The sequence below is a fragment of the Octopus bimaculoides genome, chromosome 6, assembly GCF_046866305.1.
Source record: "Octopus bimaculoides isolate indiv1 chromosome 6, ASM4686630v1, whole genome shotgun sequence".
In the NCBI taxonomy this organism is placed as follows: domain Eukaryota; kingdom Metazoa; phylum Mollusca; class Cephalopoda; order Octopoda; family Octopodidae; genus Octopus; species Octopus bimaculoides.
The window spans coordinates 52605437-52630481 of record NC_142933.1 but is presented as its reverse complement, the minus strand read 5'-3'; the positions used below and the strand labels follow the sequence as shown (position 1 = coordinate 52630481).

The window sequence follows — 25045 nt, the reverse complement described above, 5'->3', positions numbered from 1 at the left end:
TTTGTAACCTCTATTTGTGCTTATATATATCATCATCAGCCCAGCCTATTTGTATTCTAGCAGCTATGTTCTGGGAGCATCTGGCTCCACTGCTGACTTGGTCACCCAGATAACGAAACCGATCAACTACTTCTAAGTATCTCACCTGGCATTTGATGGAGTCTATTTTCTGTACATTTCTAGTATTTATTGTGCCTGTACATCTTCTACACACAAAGACTATTTTCCCCGTTAATCTTCCTCTGATATAGCTTCACTTCTTATGAGTCCATAACTTGCACTGGGTACACCTAATGTAGTTTCTGCCTGTGTTTTTTACATATCAAGCAGGGACATCTCCTTGAAGGGATTTATGATTTGTCTGCTTTCCTACTTACTAAGACTTTGATTTTTGCTAAATTAACTTTAAAGTCCTTTGATTCCAGACCTTACTTCCACACCTGAAATTTTTTGTCCAGTTCTGGTAGTGATTCAGTTACAAGAATAAAGTCATCAGCATAGAGGAGCTCCCAGGAGAAACCTGTCTTAAATTCTTCTGTTATTGCCTGGAGGACTATGATTAAAAAGAGGGAGCTGAGGACTAATCCTTGGCGATCACCTACTTGTACACTGAATTCATTACTATACTTGTTGCCAACCTTCACCTTACTGACAGCATCCCTGTACATGGCTTGTACAGATCTCACCAAACACTCATCTATCCCTAGTTTTCACAATGACTACCAAATAAGGGAGCAGGGGACTCTGTTGAAGGCTTTCTCCATATCAATAGAAACCAAGTACAGAGGACTAAATACCTCTCCTACAGCTGCCTTACCAGGGATACAGCATCACTTGTGTTTCTCCTTAGCACAAAACCAAACTGCATCTCTTCTATACTAAATCTCTTCGTAATTAGTTGGGCTGTGACCTTCATCATAACTTTCATCATCTGATCCAACAGTTTGTTCAATACCTTTACCTATAATATTACAAACACATACACACGCATACACACACATTATGTGTGTGTGAGTGTGTGAATGAAATAAAATATTCATCATTCTGGCAGACACTCAACAAAGGTATTTATACAATGTAAGACTGAATAAATACTCTTATAACACAAGAGACATGACTATAAAGTGGGTGTAGGAATATAAGACAAAAACAATTACCAGCAAATGCAATTATATTAATGATTTCTCCAGGCTTGACATTGTAGTTAACAATTAGAAGCTGTTCATTGGTCAGACGAAGTTTATTCTTGCTGTCACTGAAATACACAAGAAAATATTTTATTTTACAAGTTTAAATAAGACCACAAAATCCAGATGGACCTCTACATTTAGTCACTTGCAGAATCTGTTGTAAAATCTCAGATATATCACATTCAAAGCAATAAAATATGAAGCATAAATGTCTCCCACGTTCTGATGGCTGTTACAGCACAAGTTTTATTTTAGTTTGGCTATCCTTCTAGATGCTTCAATAATTTCACACAAGCATGCCATCCATCACAGTTCACTCATGCATGTTCTTAATTCATCAACATTTGCCATTTCACTGTCCTGAAGCAAGTTGTCCACATAAGTTAGATATTTTCTTCCCCTGTTAATTCTTCCTTCAACTCATTGTCATAAGAGCAGTTGACAAAGGTTCTTCTGGGTGTAACGACAAGCAATTCTCATTCTTTTCTCCTGAATCTTGTCAGTCACTTTGAGTAGATTTTGATAAAGCTGCTTGTTGATTAAATGAATTCTCCATATAAAATTCAGTCATTCTTAACATTCTTGTGTAACAGCTTATCCTATAGATCTTTTTTGCTGAACCATGAAGTTATGGGGACATATACATCATCACACACGATGGGCTTCTTTCAATTTCCTTTTACCAAATCCACTCAGAAGGCTTTGGTTGGCCTGAAGCTATAATAAAAGACACTTGCCCGAGGTGTGTCCACTTTCTTCAAACAATAGTCCACAACAAAGATCAGTAAAATCTTCAGATAATGAAGAAGTTTGTAACACCAGCAGAGATGCTAGTGAGAAATAAACTATATAAACGTATACTCTGACTGACAGCATGAAATAGCTAAATTCATTGCCAAGTTACATTTCCATTACAGTTTAATGCTTAGCCATATGTTTTGCAAAGAGCATATATTTAGGGGTGCTTAATGACACAAATCTACATTATATTTCTATTTATTTCACATTTTCAGCATCATTAACTCTGATATGTTACTTAAAATGCAAGATATTTATCATAGGTTATAAAACTGAATGCATATATAAGACACATGTGAGAAGATGGATGAAAAAAGAACGATGAGAGAGAGAGAGAGAGAGAGAGAGAGAGAGATAGAGAGAGAAAGAGAGAGAGAGAGAGAGAGAGAGAGAGAGAGAGAGAGAGAGAGTGAGTGAGTAGCAACTGGAGGGAGAAGCATAGCTTAAGAAAGAGAAAATGAGTATAACAATGGAGCATACACTGCAACTGAATAGAAAAAGAAAAGAAAAGAGAGAGATAGAGAGAGAGGGAGATGTTACTCTATCAAATGAAATGCTTTGTTTTGAATTAATCATGCATTACCTTGTGGCTTCAAGATTTCAATCATGTGATTGTTTTTTTTTAGACTGACATCTTAGAGTAGGCATGGGAGGCCAGATCTGGCTGGTTTAAACATAAAACAGGTAAAATATTTTGGGCTGCATATGGCTAGTTCATATGCTAAAAGGAAAAATCACTTTATTTGTCAATGTTTATAACTTATGTGAATGTTAAGTACAGTTTGGATATGTGCAAGGACTACAGATGAATTAAAACAAAATTATACTAAGATATATTAGTTTTTCATTGACTTTTATAACTTCTTTTAATCATCATCATCATCATCATCATCATCATTGTCGTTTAATGTCCGCTTTGCATGCTGGCATGGGTTAGATGATTTGACTGAGTGCTGGCAAGCCAGAAGGCTGCACCAGGCTCCATTCCGGTCTGGCAAAGTTTCTACAGCTGGATGCCCTTCCTAACGTAAACCACTCTGAGAGTGTAGTGGGTGCTTTTTATGTGCCACCAGCATGAAGGCCCGTCAGGTGGTACTGCCATCAACCACACTTGAATAGTGCTTTTTACAAGCCACCGGCATGGGAGCCAGTCAGGCGGCACTGGCAACAAACACACTTGAATGGTGTTTCATTCTGAAGCAAATATGTCTATCGAGTTCTACACTAGGTTATTCTTGTAATGCCTAAATGAAATGTCTTAGATTATATTTTATAATGTATCAATATATTCTATATTAAATAATATATCAAAAAGTAATATACTAGATTATAGTAGATTACTTACTCTTATAACAGTTGCATAACACTGTATTTTATATTAAGGCAATTTAGGCTCAACAATTGAGAAGCATTTTATTTTATTATAAATGGACTTTTGTGGTTGTGTTAGTTCACAAGGCTGGTATTGACTGCATAAATCTGTTTTTATAAAATATTTTTATGAAATTATGGGAGTGAGGTGTGGATAGCACTAGGCAGTGATATGTATAAATACAAGGTCATTATCAATTCAAATATGCTTAGGGCATATTTGAATCCATAAGAAAGCCATTCACTGCATTTTGTTGAGATAACCACACCCAAATGCTTGCCTCTCACAGTCTAGTTGGGTGGAGCTGTGAACCGATTTTGGTCTATTTACACCAGTTGTCTACAGCAAGGAATTTTCTCCATGACAAAATACAAAACCTTACAGGTTTGAATATGTCTCAAGCATATTTGAACTGGTAATAATGTATTTATAATGCTCAGTATGTCTTGTTCATAGGAGTGTTTTTTACTGTTTTTTTAACTTTTTCTACTTAGATGAGTCACAAGTATTTTCAGCTTACAGACAGAGGAAAATAGTGTGTCTTTCCTAAGATCTCAGTATCATGCCTATGTAAAGATATGAGCCAATGATGAAGTACTTGTAGCTAAGCACAAGAAATAATTCAGTTATAATTCTGGTTTGATTTTGAGAAAATCAAAACCAGTTTTAGAAGACAAACTGATATTTTCATCTCAGTTTTAAGCATTAGTGACAATAATTTGTGATGTGGGTACATGACCTCAAATTAGGGTGAAATGTATAAACGATTAAATCGACTTCAGTACTTGACTCCAAGAAACGAATGAAAAGTCAACAAAATTCCACTCCAGTGGAATTTGAACTGAGAATGTAACTAAATTCCACAAGGGGTTTTGTCTTGGATGAATGGATAGAAAGAAAGAAAGAAGGAAGAGAGGGAGGAAGAAAGGAAGGAAGGAAAAACAACCAGCCACAGATTATATCAAGCAGTGTGACATAATTTACAAAACACAGGAATGTTAAGCAGAAAGCTAAATCAAATAATACCTCTCAGTATATTAATCAGAATGACAGTTTCAGCTTACCAATATCTGACAATTGTCTGTTGTTTCTCACCATCTGAAGTATTCTTACTCATCTGTGCTACAGTGACATAGGAACTGTTCTCATACAAATAGAGACTGTAGAAGAGACGGTAATGCACCCTGGAAAATAAAACAAATGATATCATTTTAAGGAACTATCTTCTTTCACAACCCAAACATCTCACAGATCACACTCCACCATCTTAGAAAAAGGTCACATTGGTTAATGTGATACTGAATACAGAGAAAAGACAATGTCATCCTGGTTGGAATACTTTGGGTCATAAGTCTGCTCAAACAGATCTCACTTAAAAGTTAAATAACAACAACAACAATAACATCATCAATACCCCCAGCACAGTCATTATCACTGTTTAGAAAAGACTGCAAGGCCACCTCTATAACCATCCATAATTGTGTTGGTGTATGAGACACTCTGGTCTGTTAAATGTAGATGGTAAAACTATGTAGACTAGAACAGATGTTAAGTGGATGAAGGCTCCAGTTGCTAAGTGCCCTAACATTGATAACTTGGACTTTTTTTTTAAACACTTAATCAGAGCACCTACAATCTTGTGTTTTTTGGGACCCCTGTTGACTGGTAGTAAGAAGGCAATTATCCTCAGACTGGAGAGCTGATGCTCAAGCTTATAACAGAAGATGATGACAATGCACAATGTGCACCACTCTAGAAAGTAATATCATTAGACTCCTCCTACCAAGAAAGGAAGGAGGCAAAAGTTTGTTACGGGGTGTGAAGAACTATGTTTGTGTGTAATGAAGAAAGAACACTGTCTGCAGAAAGTAACTGAAATAGTAGGAAGATTCAAGAATGGAAGTGAGAACTGGACAAATAACTGGAAAGAGAAGGAGTTACATGGTCAATTCGTGCAACAAAAAGAGACTGTTGAGAGTAAAGAATGCTGGTTGTGACTGACAGATGGAAACCTGGAATGAGAAACTGAATCACTAATTACAGCCATTCAGGAGCAAACTATTAAGATGAATTCAATAAAGACAAAGATTGATAAAACTCAGTCAGAGAGCAGACGCTGAATCTATGGAAAAGAAGATGAAAATATTAACCATCTTAAGTGAATGCAGTAAGCTAGCAGAATAAGAGTACAAACACAGGCATGACTCTGTTGGTAAAAGAATGCAATGGGATATTAAACAAGTGTGTGGATTCAAAACGACTGGAAAGTGGTATGGACACAAGCCAAAAGCTGTAATGGTGAATGATAATTACAGAATTTTATGGGATTTCTCCATAAATACTGACCGTACCACTGAAGGAAAGAGACCAGATATAGTTATATGGTTGTAGAGAACAAAAAGGAAATAGGGGAGGATAGAATATAGGGTTACCAACCTCTTCTCATTTAGCACTCTTAAAAAACTGCTGATGGTAGGAGTGAATGAATCAATGCACTGTACAGCATTGAACTCTTGGAACCCCACCGCCCAAACATTAAAGCGTATCCCTGTTTTAACATAGATTACACCATAATACAAGATATCATTATCTAATCCATGCCAGCATGGAAACCGGACCATTAAATGATGATGATGATTATGATTGTATGAGGTGACTGAAAGGATTAATGACAGGAAGGGCATCTTCCCATAAAAGAACTGCTCTAGAAACTCATTAAACTCATGCCAACATGGAAAAGTGATTGCAAACTATTTCTTAGAAGGAGGAGGCAATATGGTCTCCTATGACTTGCTCACAGAACAGTGAAGCTAATTTGAGAGAGAAGAGTAAAAGAAAGAGAGAAGTGAGAGAGAGATTTGACCCCGGTATTTGACTTGCTATGTCAGTTTATCTTTTACTTGTTTCAGTCATTGGATTGCAGCCATGCTGGGGTACCACCTTGAAAGGTTCAGTTGAACAAATGGACCCCAGTACTTATGGGCTTCTACACAGTTTCTGTATATCAAGGCACTGGTCAGCCAGGAGCTATAGTAGAAGACACTTGCTCAAGGTGCTGTGCAGTGGGACTGAACCTGAAACAACGTGGTTGCGAAGTGAGCTTCTTAACTGCACAGCCATACCTGTGCCTGTAGTTATTGACTCCAGAGGGATAAATGGCACAGTTCACCTCTACAGGATTTGAATTCAGTACACAAAGAGCCAGTATGATTACTACAGCTCATTCCATGCACTAATGACTCTGCCAACTGACCACATTACCTAAGTACAACCATGTAATCTTTCAATCCTTCACCTAAATGGATTAAACAAGTAGCCATATCTTTTATCTTTTACTTGTTTCAATCATTAGACTGAGGCCAAGCTGGGGCACCACCTTGAATTTTTAACTGAATGAATTGACATCAGTACTTATTTTTTAAGCCTGGTACTTATTCTATCAGTCTCTTTTGCTGAACCATTAAGTTATGGGGATGGAAACACACCAACACCGGTTGTCAAGCAGTAGTGGTGGTGGGGGTTACAAACACAGACACATACACATAGATATATATATATGTGCATATATGTATATATAGGCGTAGGAGTGGCTGTGTGGTAAGTAGTTTGCTTACCAACCACATGGTTCTGGGTTCAGTCCCACTGCGTGGCACCTTGGGCAAGTGTCTTCTACTATAGCCTTGGGCTGACCAAAGCCTTGTGAGTGGATTTGGTAGACGGAAACTGAAATAAACTCATCATATATATGTATATATATATGTTTGTGTGTCTGTGTTTGTCCCCCTAACATCGTTTGACAACAGATGATGGTGTGTTTACGTCCCCGTAACTTAGCGGTTCGGCAAAAGTGACTGATAGAATAAGTACTAGGCTTAGAAGGAATAAGTCCTGGGGCCGATTTGCTTGACTAAAGGCGGTGCTCCAGTATGGCCACAGTCAAATGACTGAAACAAGTAAAAGAGTAAAGAGAGTATATATATGTGGAAAGGGTCATAGCTCAAATAATTAGGGAGAGACTTAGTTTAGACGAGATGCAGCTTGGGTTTGTGCCGGAAAAAAGCACCACTGATGCTATATTTCTGGTAAGACAGCTGCAGGAGAAATACTTAGCCAATGATAAATCTCTGTACTTGGCTTTTGTTGACATATAGAAAACCTTTGACAGGGTCCCCTGATCCCTTATCTGGTGGTCAATGAGGAAACTAGAGATAAAGGAGTGGTTAGTGAGAGCTGTACAAGCCACGTACAGGGATGCTGTCAGTAAGGTGAGGGTCGGCAATGAGTATAGTGAAAAATTCTGGGTAGGGGTCCACCAAGGATCAGTACTCAGCCCCCTTTTATTCATCGTAGTCCTCCAGGCAATAACAGAGAAATTCAAGACAGGATGTCTCTGGGAGTTCCTCTATGCTGATGACCTTGCTCTAATAGCTGAGTCATGACTAGAACTAGAGAAGTTTCAGTTCTGGAAGCAAGGTCTAGAATCAAAGGGCCTTAGAGTTAACCTAGCAAAAGCCAAAGTCTTACTAAGTAGGAAAGCTGACAAACCACAAAACCCTGCAGGTAGATGGTCCTGCTCGATCTGTCGAAAAGTCGTAGGTAGAAACTCCATAAGGTGTATCTGGTGTAAGCTATGGACACATAAGAGGTGTAGCAATATCAAAGGAAGGCTAACTGGGAAGATAACTTCTGTGTGTGGCAGATGCACAGGGGCAATAAACATTGAAAACATGCAGAAAACAGCTTCTGTCACATTCCAGGGAAAAAAACTAGTGCCTGATAGCCTCCGTTACCTATGAGAGCATAGCTGCTAGAATAAGAATAGCCCGAGCAAAGCTCAGAGTGAAAAGTAGACTGTATGATGCATGTGTGTGAGCTGCCATGCTACACGGCAATAAAACGTGGGGTGTGACCGCTGAGGACATGCGTAAGCTTGCAAGAAATGAAGTTAGTATGCTGGATGTGTAATGTCAGAGTGCATACATGACAGAGTGTAAGCACCCTGAGAGAAAAGTTGGACACAAGAAGCATCAGGGTGGTGCGCAAGAGAGACGACTGCACTGGTATGGTCATGTGTTGCGTATGGATGAGGACAGCCGTGAGAAAAAGTGTCACACCCTTACAGTGGAGGGAACCTGTGGAAGAGGTAATCCCAGGAAGACCTGGGATGAGGTGGTGATGCATGACCATCGAACCAACGTAGGCAACAACAAGCGACTGAGACTTTTGGAGACATGCTGTGCTTGAGAAGACCTGGCAAGCCAAGTGAGACCGTAACCGTGGCTTATGCCAGTGTTGCATAACTGGCTCATTTAAGAGTACCCTTCAATCATCGGGCAATATCCTGTGCTTAAAAAGACATGTTGAGTCAAGTGAAAGCATTGTCATGGCCGGTGCCAGTATTGCCTGATTGGCACCCATGCCGGGAGAATGTAAAAAGCACCATTCAAGCATGGTCAATGCCAGTCCCACCATACTGGCTTCCATACCAGTGGCACGTAAAAAGCCCCATACAAATGTGGTCGATGCCAGTGCCGCCTGACTGGTCCTGTGCCAGTGGCACATAAAAAGTACCATTCAAGCGTGGTCGATACCAGTAATGCCTGGCTGGCCCCCATGCTGGTGGCACGTTCAAATTGAAACCTGATGCAGCTTCCTGGCTTGCTAGTCCTCCGTTAAACCGTCCAACCCATGCCAGCAGAAGTTAAACTATGATGATGATGATGATATAAGACAGGCTTCTTTCAGTTTCCGTTTACCAAATCTACCTACAAGGCTTTGGTCAGCCCGACGCTAGGTGCCACACAGTGGGACTAAACCCAGAACCTTGTGGTTGGTAAGCAAGCTTCTTACCACACAGCCATACCTGTGCTTATAAAAATAAGATGGCTTGCTGGCCATAGAGAAGGTTTTGTCATTTTGACTTCAAAAAGAAGTTACAGATAAAACATTCCTGATAGTCAAACAAAGGAGTAGAATTCAAAATACTTACACATTCCAAAGTTTGTTGGCAGTAATGCATGTCATACCATAGAGATGCAATGCAATGGAATACACATTATCAAGTAAGATGTCTAGGGCACCATAATCTGAACACAGCAAGCTTTTCACAAGCAAATGGCATTCATTGACAGTTGCACACAAGATACACATTAAAGTTACCATAGACCAAGGGTTTGGTTTCTATTAATGAAGAAAAAAAATTGGTTCAATAAAATTAATTAATTACATTATAATAAATAAGGGTAAACATCAGAAATAAAACATTTATTACGAATGATTTCAAATATTGGCACAAGGCCAGTAATTTCAGTGGGGAGTAGGTGGGTTACATGAAACCAGTGCTTAACTGGTATTTGTTTAATCAACTCCAAAAGGATGAAAGGCAATATGCTGCTAAGCATTTTAGCTGGCATGCAAACAATTCTGCTAACTTACTGCCTTAAAAAAAAACATCTATTAATAACAACAACATTAACTAAGGAGGTGAACTGGCAGAATTGTTAGCACACTGGGCAAAATGCTTAGAAACATTTCATCTGTCTTTATGTTCTGAGTCCAAATTCCACTGAAGTTGACTTTACCTTTGCGTCCTTTTGGGGTTGATAAAATAAGTGCCAGTTGAACACTGGGGTTGATGTAATAACTTACACTACCCCTGAAATTGCTGGCCTTGTACCAAAATTTGAAATCGATAATGATAACATTAACTACAACAAAAATTCTTAGATTGATGCAAAGCTAGAAATTTGTCCAGGAATGGAATTCTAATCTCATTACATCTTCTTTGGCCACTTATTCCCAAGAGGGTTGTTGGGAGCAGAGTCCTCAAGCATACCTTCCATCAGGTTTTGTCAGAAGTAACTGTCTCCAATTGATCCCCAAATGAGACTAACTGAGCTCACAGATGTTATCCAACCATCTTGCTTGTGTTCTATTTCTGGGTTTCTTGTCAGTTGGTTCTGCCCATTAAATCTGTCTGGTGATTCTTTCCTGAGACATTCTTACCACATATCCATAGTATCAGAGCTGTGATCTCTCAATTTAGAGAAATAGCAGCTCTACTTAGAGTGACTTTCTGATCTCTGAGTTACACACTCAGTCAAATAACATTACTCCAAAGACCCTGTGGAGGAACCCCATCTCGGTTACTTGTATTTGTAATCATATCCTTTTAGTCTTAACTCTTCTGTTATTATACTTCTGTTGCAATATACCAACTTTGTTTCAATTAATTTTTAAAATTATGAAAAATTTACTCAAATAACTGTCATTTATTAAACTGGTATTTGAAACATAAATTAACCTGAAATTTTGGTGGAAGATTTTAGCCCCCTGACCTGTGTGTTCCACCCACATACTCTGTCTCATTGTTCATTGCTATCTGCTAATCCCCTGACCTGTGTGTTCCACCCACATGTAACAAGAAAACTTTTCACACACCCTACACTAACAAACCAATCTACATCTCTTCTCTTCCTCACATTTCCGCCTTCATTCACTATGCCAACCCCTCACTCCCCAATCTGTCCTCAGGGCCCTGATCTTCTGTATGTTGCTATTGATAACCATGTATTTCCTTTGCGGCAGCGCACTTGTTTCTGTCTTCATTCCTGATCTCTCTCTCTCTCTCTGGCCAAGTAACCTTGTACCTCCTCTACAGCAAGACACCTGTTTCTGTCTTTCTGTCTCACTCTAACCTGTCATCATCTGACATAAGATCACCTCCTCCAAGGCCCCCACCTTTCTGAAAATATTTTTTTTGTCTTGCAGGTTACTTGGTGACCCTGTCAGTGCAGGTGCCACATAAAAAGCATCCAGTCCACACTGTAAAGTGATTGGCATTTGGAAGAGCATCCAGCTGTAAAAAAACCTTGTCAAATCTGACCTCGCTTGTGCTTGTGTCATATAAAAAGCACTTAGTCCACTCTGCTGAGTGGTTGGTGTTAGGAAGGGCATCCAGTTGTAAAAATCCTGCCAAAACAGTTGCAGAAGTCTGGTCAGCAACTGGTCTGGTTGCAGTTCTGCTTGGCCAGCTCCTGTCAAACCGTCCCACCCATGCAGCATGGAAGGCAGACGTCAAACGATGATGGTGATGATGACTTCAAAACCAGGGTTGGCTTCAGGCAGGTTAATATCAAAAGGGATGAGGAAGGGAATTGACAGTAATATGTTACATGTACCTATTTTATCGACCCTAGAGTGATAAAATGAGTAATTGACACTAGTGGGTTTGAACTCAAAATATAAATTGATGGAATTAACTCAAAGTCCTCTACTACAAACAACTGAAACTGTCACTGAGTTCCTAAATGCACATAACAGTAAACTGTTGTTTGGGGTTGAATAATAGGAATTAAGCACTCTTCTGTGTGAGAACAAAGTTTAGTCTCATTTTAGAAAGTCCTTCCTGTTGAAAGACTTCTTGTTTGCTCCTTGTGCATTTACTTTTGGGCATTTTAACAGGTGAATTTCTTCTTAGGCTTTCATACTTTGAGTTTTGAGCATCAAAAAGTCAGTGATATTATTGGTTTCAAATTTTGGCACAAGGTCATCAAGTTTGGGGGATGGGGTAAGTTGATTACGTCAGCCTCAGTGTTCAGCTGGTACTTATTTTATCAACCTAAAAAAAATGAACAGACAAAAAGTTGCTAAGCATTTTGCCTGGTGTGTTAATGATTTTGCCAGCTTGCAGCCTTCATTCAGTGATATCACTAATTAATGATTTTATTTACATATTATTTATTAATGATTTAATTAGAGAAAAAGAGCCTGGACATGCAAAAAACGTTTCAGTGATATTCCTGTGTCATTTGTAATACAGCTGCAATCTAAGTGATACCAGTATTTATTGAGTTTGAACAGGAGTGGAGTTATCACATAGTTGATTATTGCAATGATGTATTTGTTAGTAATGTAGGGCCTACAATACATTTGTTCAATATTTTCTTCAAACTCTTTCCAGAAGAAATTTTTTGTCAGAATGAACACTAGGACCACAAGATATGTATGTCAACAGGGCAATGCCACCTTCATTATATCAATGGGAAAGATGAAGGCTTATCTCAGAATGCTTTTTCTGATGCTAGTTGCACAGTGCCCAAATTATAGAGACCACTGGAACAGAAATTCAGTTCTGAGAAAGGAATACAAGGCCAGTCAAACATTTCAAAGTTTATTTAGGATTATATTAATTAATTTGTTCTTTACCTTTTAATTTGGTAAAATACAATTTGGCAGTGAACTGTACTCTTTATCACATTGGTTTCAAATTTTGGCACAAGGTCAGCAAGTTTGGGGAAGGGATTAAATTGATTACATCAACCCCAGTGTTCAACTGGTACTTATTTTACTGACCTTGAGAGACGAAAGACAAAGCTGACTTTGGCAGAATTTGAACTCAGAATATGAAGACAGATAAAATACTGCTGAGCATTTTGCTCAGCATGCTACTGATTTTGCCAGCTCACAGCCTTTGTACTCTTTCCTATATTGGCAATAGACACTACTCATGGTAGCAGTTTAGTTAAACTTTTGACAAAGGGAAAATTCCTGTACCACCAGTGATTGGATAAGAATCAAACTGCAGCTCCTGTTCCTAGCTCATTCATCATAAATACACAAAAGAAAGAAGATATTTAGTCCATATAAGGACTGGGGATTTCCTTACCTTGTCTACCATGCAGTCCTGAAATTGAGTTTTCATCAGAAACAAAGCCTTCTCATAGCAAGGGTGCTGATAAAGACAAGGTAGAAAATTTTGGTAGCAGCTCTGTTGTTTCATGTAACTGAAAAAGAAAAGAATGAAGATGATGTTCAGATCAAACAAATGAAGAGTTTGCAGAAACATTAGGGCAGCACTAGATTAAATGTCTTGCAGTATATCACATTACCCCAAGGTGCTTGAGAATTCAAAGGATTGAGTGCACTCTTCATTTCTCTGAGGTTACTAACACAGGTATCAGTAGGCATGGCAGTTTGCTTCCCAGCTACATGGTTCCAGGTTCAGTCCCACTGTGTGTAACCTTGGGTGTCTTCTACTATAGTGTTAGGCCACTAGTAAATACAGTAATATATTACTGCCAATCATTTCTGGATCTTAATACCAGAAGATTCTGGTAGGAAGTGAACTCAGAAAAGATGCATATATATTAAACTAACAAGCAGGGTAAGAATATACATGACTGGCTTTGCTAAATCATGCTAGGTTGTAAAACTACAAATACACAAGAAGTAGAAGAAACTTTACCGTATAAAATGAGGTAAAAAGGAAACAGGATCTGTGAAACCATTCTTATGAAGCTGTTGACGGAATTTATTTTGCTGATATCGTTTGGCATTTTTGCGTACTTTATAGTAGAGCAACTTTGAAGGCATAAACTATCAAAAGAGAAAAAAATACAAAGAAGTGATCATAAAGTGTTAATTGTTGTTGTTGTTTAGTTGCATGTCATCCCTTAATTGTTCTCATCATGAGCACCCCATCTTATTCTATATCTAAGACTAGAATATCCAATTCTTCTTTTAAGCTAGCAGGATGTGACTTGAGGAAAATTTTGCTGCTATTTCTAGCATGTAAAGCGACTGCATAGAACAGAGGTTCTCAACTAGGGTCTGTGTAAGATTTTTAGTAAATTGGGTACCCACCGTAGTATTTGAAGGGTCCACGAAAGAATTTTGTTTTAGATGTATTTATTGCTAGAAACAATAAAATCTCTTTCTCCAATATTTTACCTAGTTTAACCTACACAAGTTAATGGGTGAACAACAAAATAGGAATTTTGAAAGTAGCTATAATAGTAGTTTTTAAACATTGAATGCCTATGGGGGTCCACCAGAGTAAAATAGTAATCAAAGGGATCCCTAGATAAAAAAAACAGTTGAGAACAACTGGTATAGAGTCTCCCTTTGATGATAGATAAGAATGGTAGGTACAGTTTAAGTTTTGTTTTAGATTAAGGTGAAGAAACTGAAATTAGTATAAGTGAAGTTAGGGTCTACCAGAATAAAATAGTAATCAAAGGGATCCCTAGATAAAAAATAGTTGAGAACAACTGGTATAGAGTCTCTCTTTGATGATAGATAAGAATGGTAGGTACAGTTTAAGTTTTGTTTTAGATTAAGGTGAAGAAACTGAAATTAGTATAAGTGAAGTTACTTCATCAGATGTAATATATATATATATATATCCCAAGAAGGCAAGTCTTTAAGACACATGATATTGGACAATACAGTAGTAAAACCATCACATACTCAATGAATCCTGCCCCAACCCCCAACAGATTCAGCAATAACGAAAACTACTTCATGAAAGATAAGTTTTCTTTACAGAGTAAGAAAATACTCTACACACGAACATCTGCAGAGGCAAATTCATCAAAGTGTAAGAGTACTGTTCATACATTTGTGAAAGTACACCCATTATATGCAGCTCAGAGAGCCACACCTCCATGAAAAATAATAAAAAGGATGAAAACAGTTCAAATTATAGACAAGCCTTCTTATACTATTATTTTGCAATCATGTGAAGGCACATGGCTTAGTGGTTAGGTTATTTGGCATATGACTGTAAGGTTGTGAGTTTGATTCCGAGCAGTGCATTGTTCCAGTCCACTTAGCTGGTAAAAATGAGTTGTACCTGTATTTCAAAGGGACAGCCTTGTCACACTGAATCACTCTGAGAACTATGTTAAAGGTACAAATGTCTGTGGAGTGTTCAGCCAATTGCACATTAATTTCATAAGCAGGCAGTTCTGTTGACCAGATCAACTGGAACCCTTGTCATCATAACCAACAGAGTGTTAGTTTTTTTTTTCCACAACCATAGAATTGATTGAGTTGAAATTGTAACTGGTTGATAATACCAGTATTGGATGTCTGCTAACACAGTAAAACCCATTTCTCATCACCAGTCACTATTCAGTCCAAAAATGGTTCATTCATGAAACTTGACAGCAAAGAAGAGCCCACATTCATTCTCTGCATGCGATTAGACTCAAAAAGTTTGCTGATTTTTCCAATGGCATGCAGGTGACCAAATCCAAGCTTCTCTGCTCGTTCCTTAACAGTTACGATGGGATTTTGTTCCAGGGTTTGCAGGACATCCTCGTCAAGCTCTACAGATCTTCCAGGATGCGGCTCATCTTCTAGGCTGTAGTTTCCAGCTTGGAATTTTTGGAACCACTGTTGACACAGGCTTATGCTTATTGTCTAATCTCCATACACTGCATTAATATTCCTCACACTTTCCGTTGCATTTTTGCCTTTATTGAACTCATAAAGCAAAATATGCTGAATATGCTCCTTTGTCACTTCCCTTATAGCTTTGAAAAAATAACTTAAAATCGAACTGCACTCTTCAAAACTTGCACTAAGAATAAGGACAAGGTAAAATTACTACCTGCTTTTGTAACAAGTTGATGCAGGTAGTTTATCCCATCCCCCTCCGACTTTTAGTTCATGCACTTGAAAAAAACCACATTATTTATGGGATGACCCAATATATACTTATACATACATATACATATATATATATATATATATATATATATATATATATATATATATATATATATATATAGTGAAAGCACATTGCTCAATGGTTAGAGCATCAGTCTCACAATCATGAAGTAGTGAGTTTGATTCCCAGACCAAGCTGTGTGTTGTGTTCTTGAGCAAGACACTTTAATTCACATTTCTCCAGTTCACTCAGTTGCAGAAATGAGTTGCGACATCACAGGTGCCAAGCTGTATCGGCTTTTGCCTTTGCCTTTGCTTTGGATAATATTGGTGGCGTGGAGAGGGGAGGCTGGTAAGCACAAACAACTGCTGATCTTCCATAAACAACCTTACTCAGACTTGTGCCTTGGAGGGGAACTTTCTTGGTGCAATCCCATGGTCATTCATGAACAAAGGGGGGTCTTTATCCAAACCCTTTTATATAATAATAATCACTCTTAGTTTTTCCAACAAAGAAGTTCTAATAACACTGAAATATTCACCAGCTGACTTCAAAGGCCAAGTCCACTCCAGTCTTCATTGTCTATATCAGGAGAGGTTAAACTGTTTGATAAAAAGAGCCACATGTGACATATTTTCTATAGCTTCATCACAATCTGCTAGAGTGTCTTCTTTGTGATATATTTACACACTATGCCGTTAAAGAGGAGACATAACTGAAATTAATTGTTACTCATTGACTTGGTATCCAAAAGAGATACGAATATTGATTGTTGAATGCCAAAAATTATCCAGCTATTTTATTAGCAACCTCAATTGCAATTGGGTCTAACTAAGTTGAGGAAAAATTTCTTGAAAAAAGAGGACCAGTATCCCAACTATGTTTTTGACTCTCTCAACTTCAACAATAGCAACTATGCTGACCAATTTTTTACTCTTAAATATAATGTAACAATACAAAATGATGATGCAATTCTTACTATGTAATGGTTTCAAACAGGTAGGGAAAAAAATAACAAGAAATCAGAAGTTGCTTATTTTGTCCCGGTTACTGATTTAACCTTCTACTCCTACTAACTACCCAAGTATGATTAATAAGATAAAATAATTTGTTGTGTTTTTTTCTTTAAAGTGTTTCACTTAACCTTCTACTTTTATTTCTCTTCTTTTAGTTAAGTTTCCATGCACAATGCACCAGTAATGTTTTTATTTGATCTCTAGTGAACCAAAAGTCAAAAAGATTCAGAACCCCTGCCATAGACTTTTATCGCATGTTAAGATCATCTCTACAGATTTTCTGTAGAAGTTATCACCAGTATTGATTTTGTCATGATGTTTCGTATCTGAGACATCAGATGTAAGCAAACAATGAGATTTAAAATTTAAAAATGGGTTGTTTACATCTGATGTCTTGGATACGAAACGTCATAACAGAATCAACACTAGCTGTAATTTCTATCAAAAATTACTTTCAGACAGGCATTAGGCATAGAATACCATAGTGAGTTGCTGGTAGGAAAGAATATTGAATCCATGTGCCTGGCTCTCTCTCAGATGTTGACCTCATTGCGTCTTAGAGAAGAAGAGGGAAATTCAACTGGAATTCGCTCTTAAGTAGGCAATATGTTTCTAACGCCCTTCTGTGTGTGGTTTAGCCGTTATGCCTTGTATACTAGCAAAAGGGGTGCTAACCAATGTTTGCTTGGAATGTTCTAGAACAGGGGTTTTCAAACTGTGGTCCGCAAGGACAAGACAGGGGGTCCGTGGACAGCAAATACTTTTTATGGGCAATTTGATTTTATATGTTTGTAGTAACGCCTGCGCATGCGTAGAATTAAACAAGCAAGCGTTTCCCTCTCAATTCATTCTCTTTCTAGCTGGCCAGCGATTGAGCATGGACGTGTGTTTAAAGCTGTCTCTACATCTTTCCGTCTTACACTCGACAGCTTGTTATTCTCACCTCTAAAGATGTATAACTAAAGATATGTATGATTACCAAGTAAATAAATGTTGTTTGAGTTGTTTAGTCTGGAGTTCAGCGTTCCGTCTATTTCTTTAATTTTATAGTAGAAAGTCAGGTATACAATCTAAAGATGTATAACCCACTTTCTACTAAAGTGGTGACCCCGACGAAGATAAAGCGCAGCATGGACTCTGGACTACCAACTTATAACTGGTGAACCTCGACTAAAGAACAAATACGGCCATGGAGACTGACTCATTACCAACATCTCCGACTCAACAAGCGCGGTTTTTATTCTCGTCTCTGTTAGAGTGGATTTTTTCCACTCACGAAAAACAGACAGGATTTACGGCCTGCTTTTTATGTTTTTATATGTCGCATTTCACACTCTCACATTACACATACATCTTTTATGCCACACAATAACTCTTGTCATTCATTTCACACGGTCGTTTTTTTCATCTTGGGTTAAGAAAATTTTTCTTCGAGGTCGTACAGAGATTTGTCTGTCGATCGTTCTGTAAAAGCATACCTTTTCAAACACTCATCACCAAATAGCCTTTTCGCCACCAGCGTCGTGCGCCAACCAAGATTACCACCGTGACGACAACAATTACTACTACCAACTACAAGCATTCCCCCCGACGTCGCCAAGTTTCAACTGACTCATTACCACTGTCAACATCATTACCACCACACATACAGAACATCAATGTACTGTCTACCACAATGTCGTGCGCCAACGGCCCCACCACCAGGGACACACCATGTGTAACTCTTATACGAACTGGATTTTTTGTCTCTACAGACACTTTTACTATGTTCTGTGTTTTTTTCTCACACACACACTTGTGCACTCATACATTTTCTTTCCTTTCAGTAAAAAACAAACACTCAGACTTTCACATTCCGTGATTCCAGTTTCCTGGACAGTTGTCATCACGATTTGTTTTCTCATTGTCTCATTTGATTTTTTTACTAGGTGGCACTTACTGCCCATATTGCATGTTTTTCTTTCATTTGTACGTTGCATGCATGTATTTCACAAGTGTACATATCATTTCTTTGAATTTTCTTTGTGTGTGTTTGTACCACATCTTGTGGGTGGTTTTTCAGTGACCATCCTGCCTCAGGCGTTCTAACAGATTTCATTTATCGTGCGTTTCCGCTCTGGCGAGGGAGCTCTGTAGTAACGCCTGCGCATGCGTAGAATTAAACAAGCAAGCGTTTCCCGCTCAATTCATTCTCTTTCACGCTGGCCAGCGATTGAGCATGGACGTGTGTTTAAAGCTGTTCCTACATCTTTCCGTCTTACACTCGACAGCTCGTTATTCTCACCTCTAAAGATGTATAACTAAATATATGTATGTTTACCAAGTAAATAAATATTGTTTAAGTTGTTTAGTCTGGAGTTCAGCGTTCCGTCTATTTCTTTAATTTTATAGTAGAAAGTCAGGTATACAATCTAAAGATGTATAACCCACTTTCTACTAAATGTTTTTAAATCGAAATCTTTTAATTGACAATAAACCTATTTGTTAAATACTGTTAAATAAATAAATGTAAAAATGTTATTTTAAGCAAATATTTATGTATAAATTTCATAAGCGTTTATAAGGGGGTCCCTAAGGTAAAGTCTGAAATATAAAGGAGATAACTGTAGTTGACTCCCAACGAATATTTTGCAGGCTACGAATCTGTTTCAAATAGCATTGCCTACACACTGTTCTCTTTATAAAGACAAATTTAGCTGGGGAAAATGAGTAAGACAAGACAAGGTAAATTTGCCTCTTCATTTCTCCAGAATAACTCTTGAGAAAAGACTCATACACATCCAATATCCATCCTTAGATATCAGAAAAAGTAGAAATGAATAAAAAAATATAAATATATGGGTCAAATAAAAGAGGATCATGACAAAATGGTACACGATATGAAATTAATGCAACTCGACTAAATCTAAAAACTCAACATATGATATTCTCTGTCGTTTTTTACGATCTGTCAGAGTGGCTCTCTTCTCGATATATTTACATACTCTTTTACTTGTTTCAGTAATTTGACTGCGGCCATGCTGGTGCACCGCCTTTAGTCGAGCAAATCGACCCCAGAACTTTTTCTTTGAAAGCCTAGTACTTATTCTATCGGTCTCTTTTGCTAAGTTACGGGGACGTAAACACACTAGCATCGGTTGTCAAGCAATGTGTGTGTGTGTGTGTGTGTGGAGGGGGGGGGGGGCAAACAGACACACACATACATATATATACGACGGGCTTCTTTCAGTTTCCGTCTACCAAATCCACTCCCGAGGCTATAGTAGAGGACACTTGCCCAAGGTGCCACGCAGTGGGAATGAACCCGGAACCATGTGGTTGGTAAGCAAGCTAATGCAAAAAAAAAAAAAGAAATTATTGAAATTAATCATTACGCCCCCCTAGTTTTATTACACATAAGAAAAAAAATCGCAGTGACTTACTTTGGTTTTATTTATCACACGATTCCAATCTGTACACACCTGGGGACAAGTATAGAATAGATCACGAGCTGGTAATTGACAGAAAATGATCCTCTTTAGTTCTTCGGGTAATCGTTCAAAGAAATTGACTTTTTCTAAGATATCATCACAGCTGTTACCAAAAAGACCATAATGTTTTTCTGCAAAATTGCATGCACTACTTGTATTGTTATCTTCATCATCATCAGAGTTACTTAACACTATTGCAGCTGTTTGCATTCGGTAGAGAGGTCTTTTACGTTTTCTAAGATTTTTAACGTTCGTCGACCGGCGATCTTCAGAACTTTTCACCGTCGTACCTACAGGATGGGAAGACCCAATGCGTTTACTGTCTACATTAACAGAAGGATTGACGGGAGGGACTTGAGAGGGGTTCGGATTTTCACGAGGTATAACAGTTTTTTTCGGCGAACTAGAGTAAAATTGTAAGAGGCTACTCTGATTTTCAATTTGATGATTCTTTTTCTTTCGTGTTTGTTTACGAGGCTGTAAAAATTTATTTATATTTCCCGCCTTTTTCAAAACAGAAAATGGGTTTACGAGAGCTTTCGATCCTTCTTCCGTGTTTTGATAATCAAAACACTGGCTTGTTGTCATAAGAATTTTACTCTTTCCCGAAGAGCTGTCACAAATTTTAAACGCATGATTAGTAGATACAGTCTGTTTTGTTTCGGAAATTAGATTTGCATGAGCAATTGTTGCATCTTTTACGTGTGGTTCTTTTGGTTTTTCGATATTTTGTGGTCGAGGTGCTTTTAAACGAATTAACTGACTAGCTTTTGTAAATCCCGTAAACTTATCTGTAAATTTACTCTCTTGTTTTTCAGTGAAAGCAGAGATATTTTGGTATACGTTTGTTTCCAAATCATCGTTCATGTTAGTGCAGTCCCCCTTTTGATTGTTGTTATTGTTAGGATCTAGACATGGAGTGGCAGTTTCAGTAGGCAGTATATGTGTGAAATCATTAGAAGTTGATGGGGAAGATTCAGATAAATATGTACTATTCCGGGCTTTTTTAAATCCATGCCGAGGCATCGTATTTTTTTACAAGTCACATAGAATATCTTTTAGTATTTTCAAGTAAAGAGAGCTCTTGTTTAGAAACTACGTCAGAATGACTGAAAGAAAGCTATAAGGAACGCTTACCATACGAAAACCCAATAGCGTATGCTAACATTTTTTGTGTAGTGAACTAAGAAAATTTAGTTTGTCACTATCACATAATTAGCAACGAAAACTATCAATATCCAAATTGGCAACAGTTTATTTTTTAAAAAGAGGGAGGGGAGGCAACTCTGGATTCCATTTTTGAATTACTAAAATGCATTCAATAAGTATTGATAAATTGTCAAGTGTACATTTCATGGTAAGTCAGAGAATCCAGGTTAAAAAAAAAAAAAGTAGCAGGAAAAAAGTCACAGGAATAAGCCAACGGAATATACTCTTAACTTGGACGGGAGAGTCATCAGCATGAAAAATACTGTATATGCATGTAATGCCACTATCTTATTGAAGGTGCTTTCAATGTATATATATGTATGTGTATTGTTAATAAAATGAGTGACTTAATTTGTTTTTTGGTTGTCTTACTTTGTATAAGAATTTGTGTAAAAAGTTATTTTTTTCACATGTGTGATGCGTACCATTATATATAAATTGGTTTCAAATTTTGACGCAAGGTCAGAAATTTCGGTGGTGGGGGGTAATTCGATTACATCAACCCTAGTGCTCAACCGGTACTTATTTTATCGATCCTGAAAAAGATGAAAGGCAAGGTTGATCTTGGTAGGATTTGAACTTACGACGTAGTAACGGACGAAATGCTACTAAACATTTTGCCTGGGGTGCTAACAATTCTGCCAGCTCGCTGCCTTAGCACACACACACACGCACGCACGTACGCACGCGCACACACACAAACACACACACACACACACACACACACACACATACTTTGTACACAACTCATGTAGTCAGACAATAACTGATTTAAACTATTTTTTGTTTTATTACTTCAGTTGTTTATAACACTTAAATAAACTGACTTTTTCTTGTTACTTTTTTAATTGCTAAATTTGTGACATTTTCTCTGACTTTTTCCCCGGATACCAAGTCAGATATTCAACAGCATAGTGACATCTCCAGACTTGCTTATGTCTCAAAGGATTTTCACATCGAAGCAAAGTCCAACTGTTATTACTGGCACCAGCATGACTAGAGAGTCTTTTATGAATAAACACAGAGTAACTTCATAAATTAAAAGAATGAAAATATGAAAATTTATTATTTTTTCACACATCTTAGACCTGGTTATTTTCGCTGTATGAACGATGGAATAAGTGATATTTTTTTTTTAATTAACGCTTACCACAGCTATGCTTATATCAACGAGATAACTTCCAAGTTCGAACTCGATCTGAATAAATGGCAGTTAAGTTTTCCTTATTGGTTTAAAAAAATTAAGGACACATTTTATAATGTAGTTCTAAATAAACTAGTCCTTAAAAAAGAATATGTACTGGTCATGTCTGTGACGCTTTTTATCATGGGTAGGTCAGGAACAATGACAATATATATTTCTGAATTTCACTTGTCTGCCATGCGACTTGATCTGAAACTATGTATTAGGACAAAAACAACTGCACCATGGGAGAGAACTCATTGTAGCTATTAACACATTACCTCCCATAATTCTATTAACTGGAATTTTTTAAATGAAACTTTGATTTGTAGCATTAAACAGTCTTAGAAACACGCCGGAATGATCAAAATAACGTTTCAAAATAACATTTCAAAATAACATTTTAAATAGAAGTAAGCGAGATATTGGGTGAAAAATTAGCAAACCTCATTTGAATATCAGAGAAATATACCTAGTAGATATAACAAAAAGGTTAGATATGTGTAAATATTGACAGATAATTACGAAATTTGTAATTTTAAAGTGATCTCATATGAGATCACTGGTAGGTAATGGGTTAAAACACATATACAATTTATAAGGAATATAACTTTATATCTTAAATTGAGCGACAATTTATCAACGAAAAAAAAAAGATAGGTTACCACACACAGACACACATACACACACACACACACATACACACACACAAACACATACAAACACACACACACATACGCACGCACTCATTCACGTACACACACACACACACACACACACACACACACACACACACACACACACACACACACACACACACACACACAGGTTTCTCATTGCCTTTCAAAGCTGTTAGTTTGATGATGAGGTGATTAAAGTTCTTAGGCTTTCAAGTACTCTTAGAGAGACTGAGATTGTTACAATAGCTGAAGTTACGAGGAAATCATGAAGTGAGGACAGACTTCATTATGAGCACTGTGTCATACTCTGTCTGTCTGTCTGTCTGCCTGCCTGTCTGTCTGTCTGTCTGTCTGTCTGTCTGCCTGCCTGCCTGCTTGCCTGTCTGTCTGTCTGTCTGTCTGTCTGTCTGTCTCTCTCTCCCCCTCTCTCTCTCACCTAGAAATTTGTACTAAATTCGCAAAAAACTCTTTTATCTGATTTTGGAGGCGATACTGGTACATATAAAGCGCATGTGCCAAATCCATTATTGGTAAATAAATAAATGCAGTCTATGCATTCATATATGGGCATAGGAACGGGAACAAAATTAGTTTAAGGGGTTCAAATCCAAGTCCAACCCATGATATTCAAAGCGTCTTCGTTGTCCACCAAAAATTTTATTGGGTGCACTTGCATCCACTGCACCGCCCCTGTTCCCGAACTTGTGTATATGGAGAAGGTACATATCATTACCTTCGCATTTTAGCAAAGAAATCTTAAGACAAGTAAACATAAAGATTTGAACTTAAAACTGCAAGATGCAGCCCATCTTATGACAATGAAGCAGCGTAGTTCCTCAGTAATCTTTTTATTCTCCTTTAAAATCACGAAAGTATTAACTGAAATTCCATAATATGAGTGGATATAAGGGTGTCGTGAAAGATCTGGTTGGAGGCCCAAACTTCCGTTCTTTTACAGGGCTTAGAAAAATTGAAGGACAATTGCAATAAGTGTGTGAATCTGAGAGGGGAATATGTTCAATAAAATCATAATTAACTGATCCTCTGTATTACCATTTATCCAAAGCCAAGATCTTTTCAGCACCCCTTCATACATTTAAAATCACTGAGATGGGGTGTGGGTGTGGGGGAAGAGACGATTCAAGGGCGACAACCCACTATATAGTTTATAAACGAAACAAAGTTATCAAGTATTAGACATAAAAAAGCTGGCACTCCCGCCATTCTTAATTCAGACTCACTTATGCCTCAATCGATCAATTAAACTTAATGAATACTTCATAAATTTTCTTTGCGTAACAGAAATCAAATCTAAAGGTGATAATTACATTTTCTTCGTTTATATTTATTTGTGTATCAAGACCACTAGCAACATCTTCTAATGGATCATTTACTACTGCATGTAATAAAGCAAGGGAAATAACTTAAATTTATTAGTTGCGTCCCTTAGACGATTTTCTCTTGTTGATAAACAGTAGACAAATTTAGCTGTCAAGACTGAGGTAATCTGGCTTTTACACCTAAGTCCTAGAGGTAGGTGTAAGGATTTTGTGGGCAAATCTACATGCGATCTTATAAAGCAGCCCTCGATTTCCGGGAAAAAGGGAACCGGAACTCTTAAGGCAACGGCAGAAGCAGCTGAGAAGAGTTCTAATTAGACCTGGTCAAGG

General features: G+C 37.7%; 1 protein-coding gene across 1 annotated transcript in view; it reads right to left on the bottom strand.

Moving 5' to 3' along the window:
- Positions 1 to 21356, bottom strand: part of LOC106877206 (F-box DNA helicase 1) — a 50484-nt gene extending 29128 nt beyond the window's left edge. The window contains exons 1-6 of the mRNA XM_014926055.3: positions 20256 to 21356; positions 13607 to 13737; positions 13028 to 13145; positions 9350 to 9540; positions 4425 to 4544; positions 1158 to 1255 (exon numbers count right to left, since the gene is read on the bottom strand). Of these exons, the coding sequence (XP_014781541.2) occupies positions 1158 to 1255; positions 4425 to 4544; positions 9350 to 9540; positions 13028 to 13145; positions 13607 to 13737; positions 20256 to 21329 (1732 nt within the window). The 5' untranslated portion in view covers positions 21330 to 21356. The remainder of the gene's footprint in view (positions 1 to 1157; positions 1256 to 4424; positions 4545 to 9349; positions 9541 to 13027; positions 13146 to 13606; positions 13738 to 20255) is intronic.
- Between the last annotated feature and the right edge of the window lie 3689 nt (positions 21357 to 25045).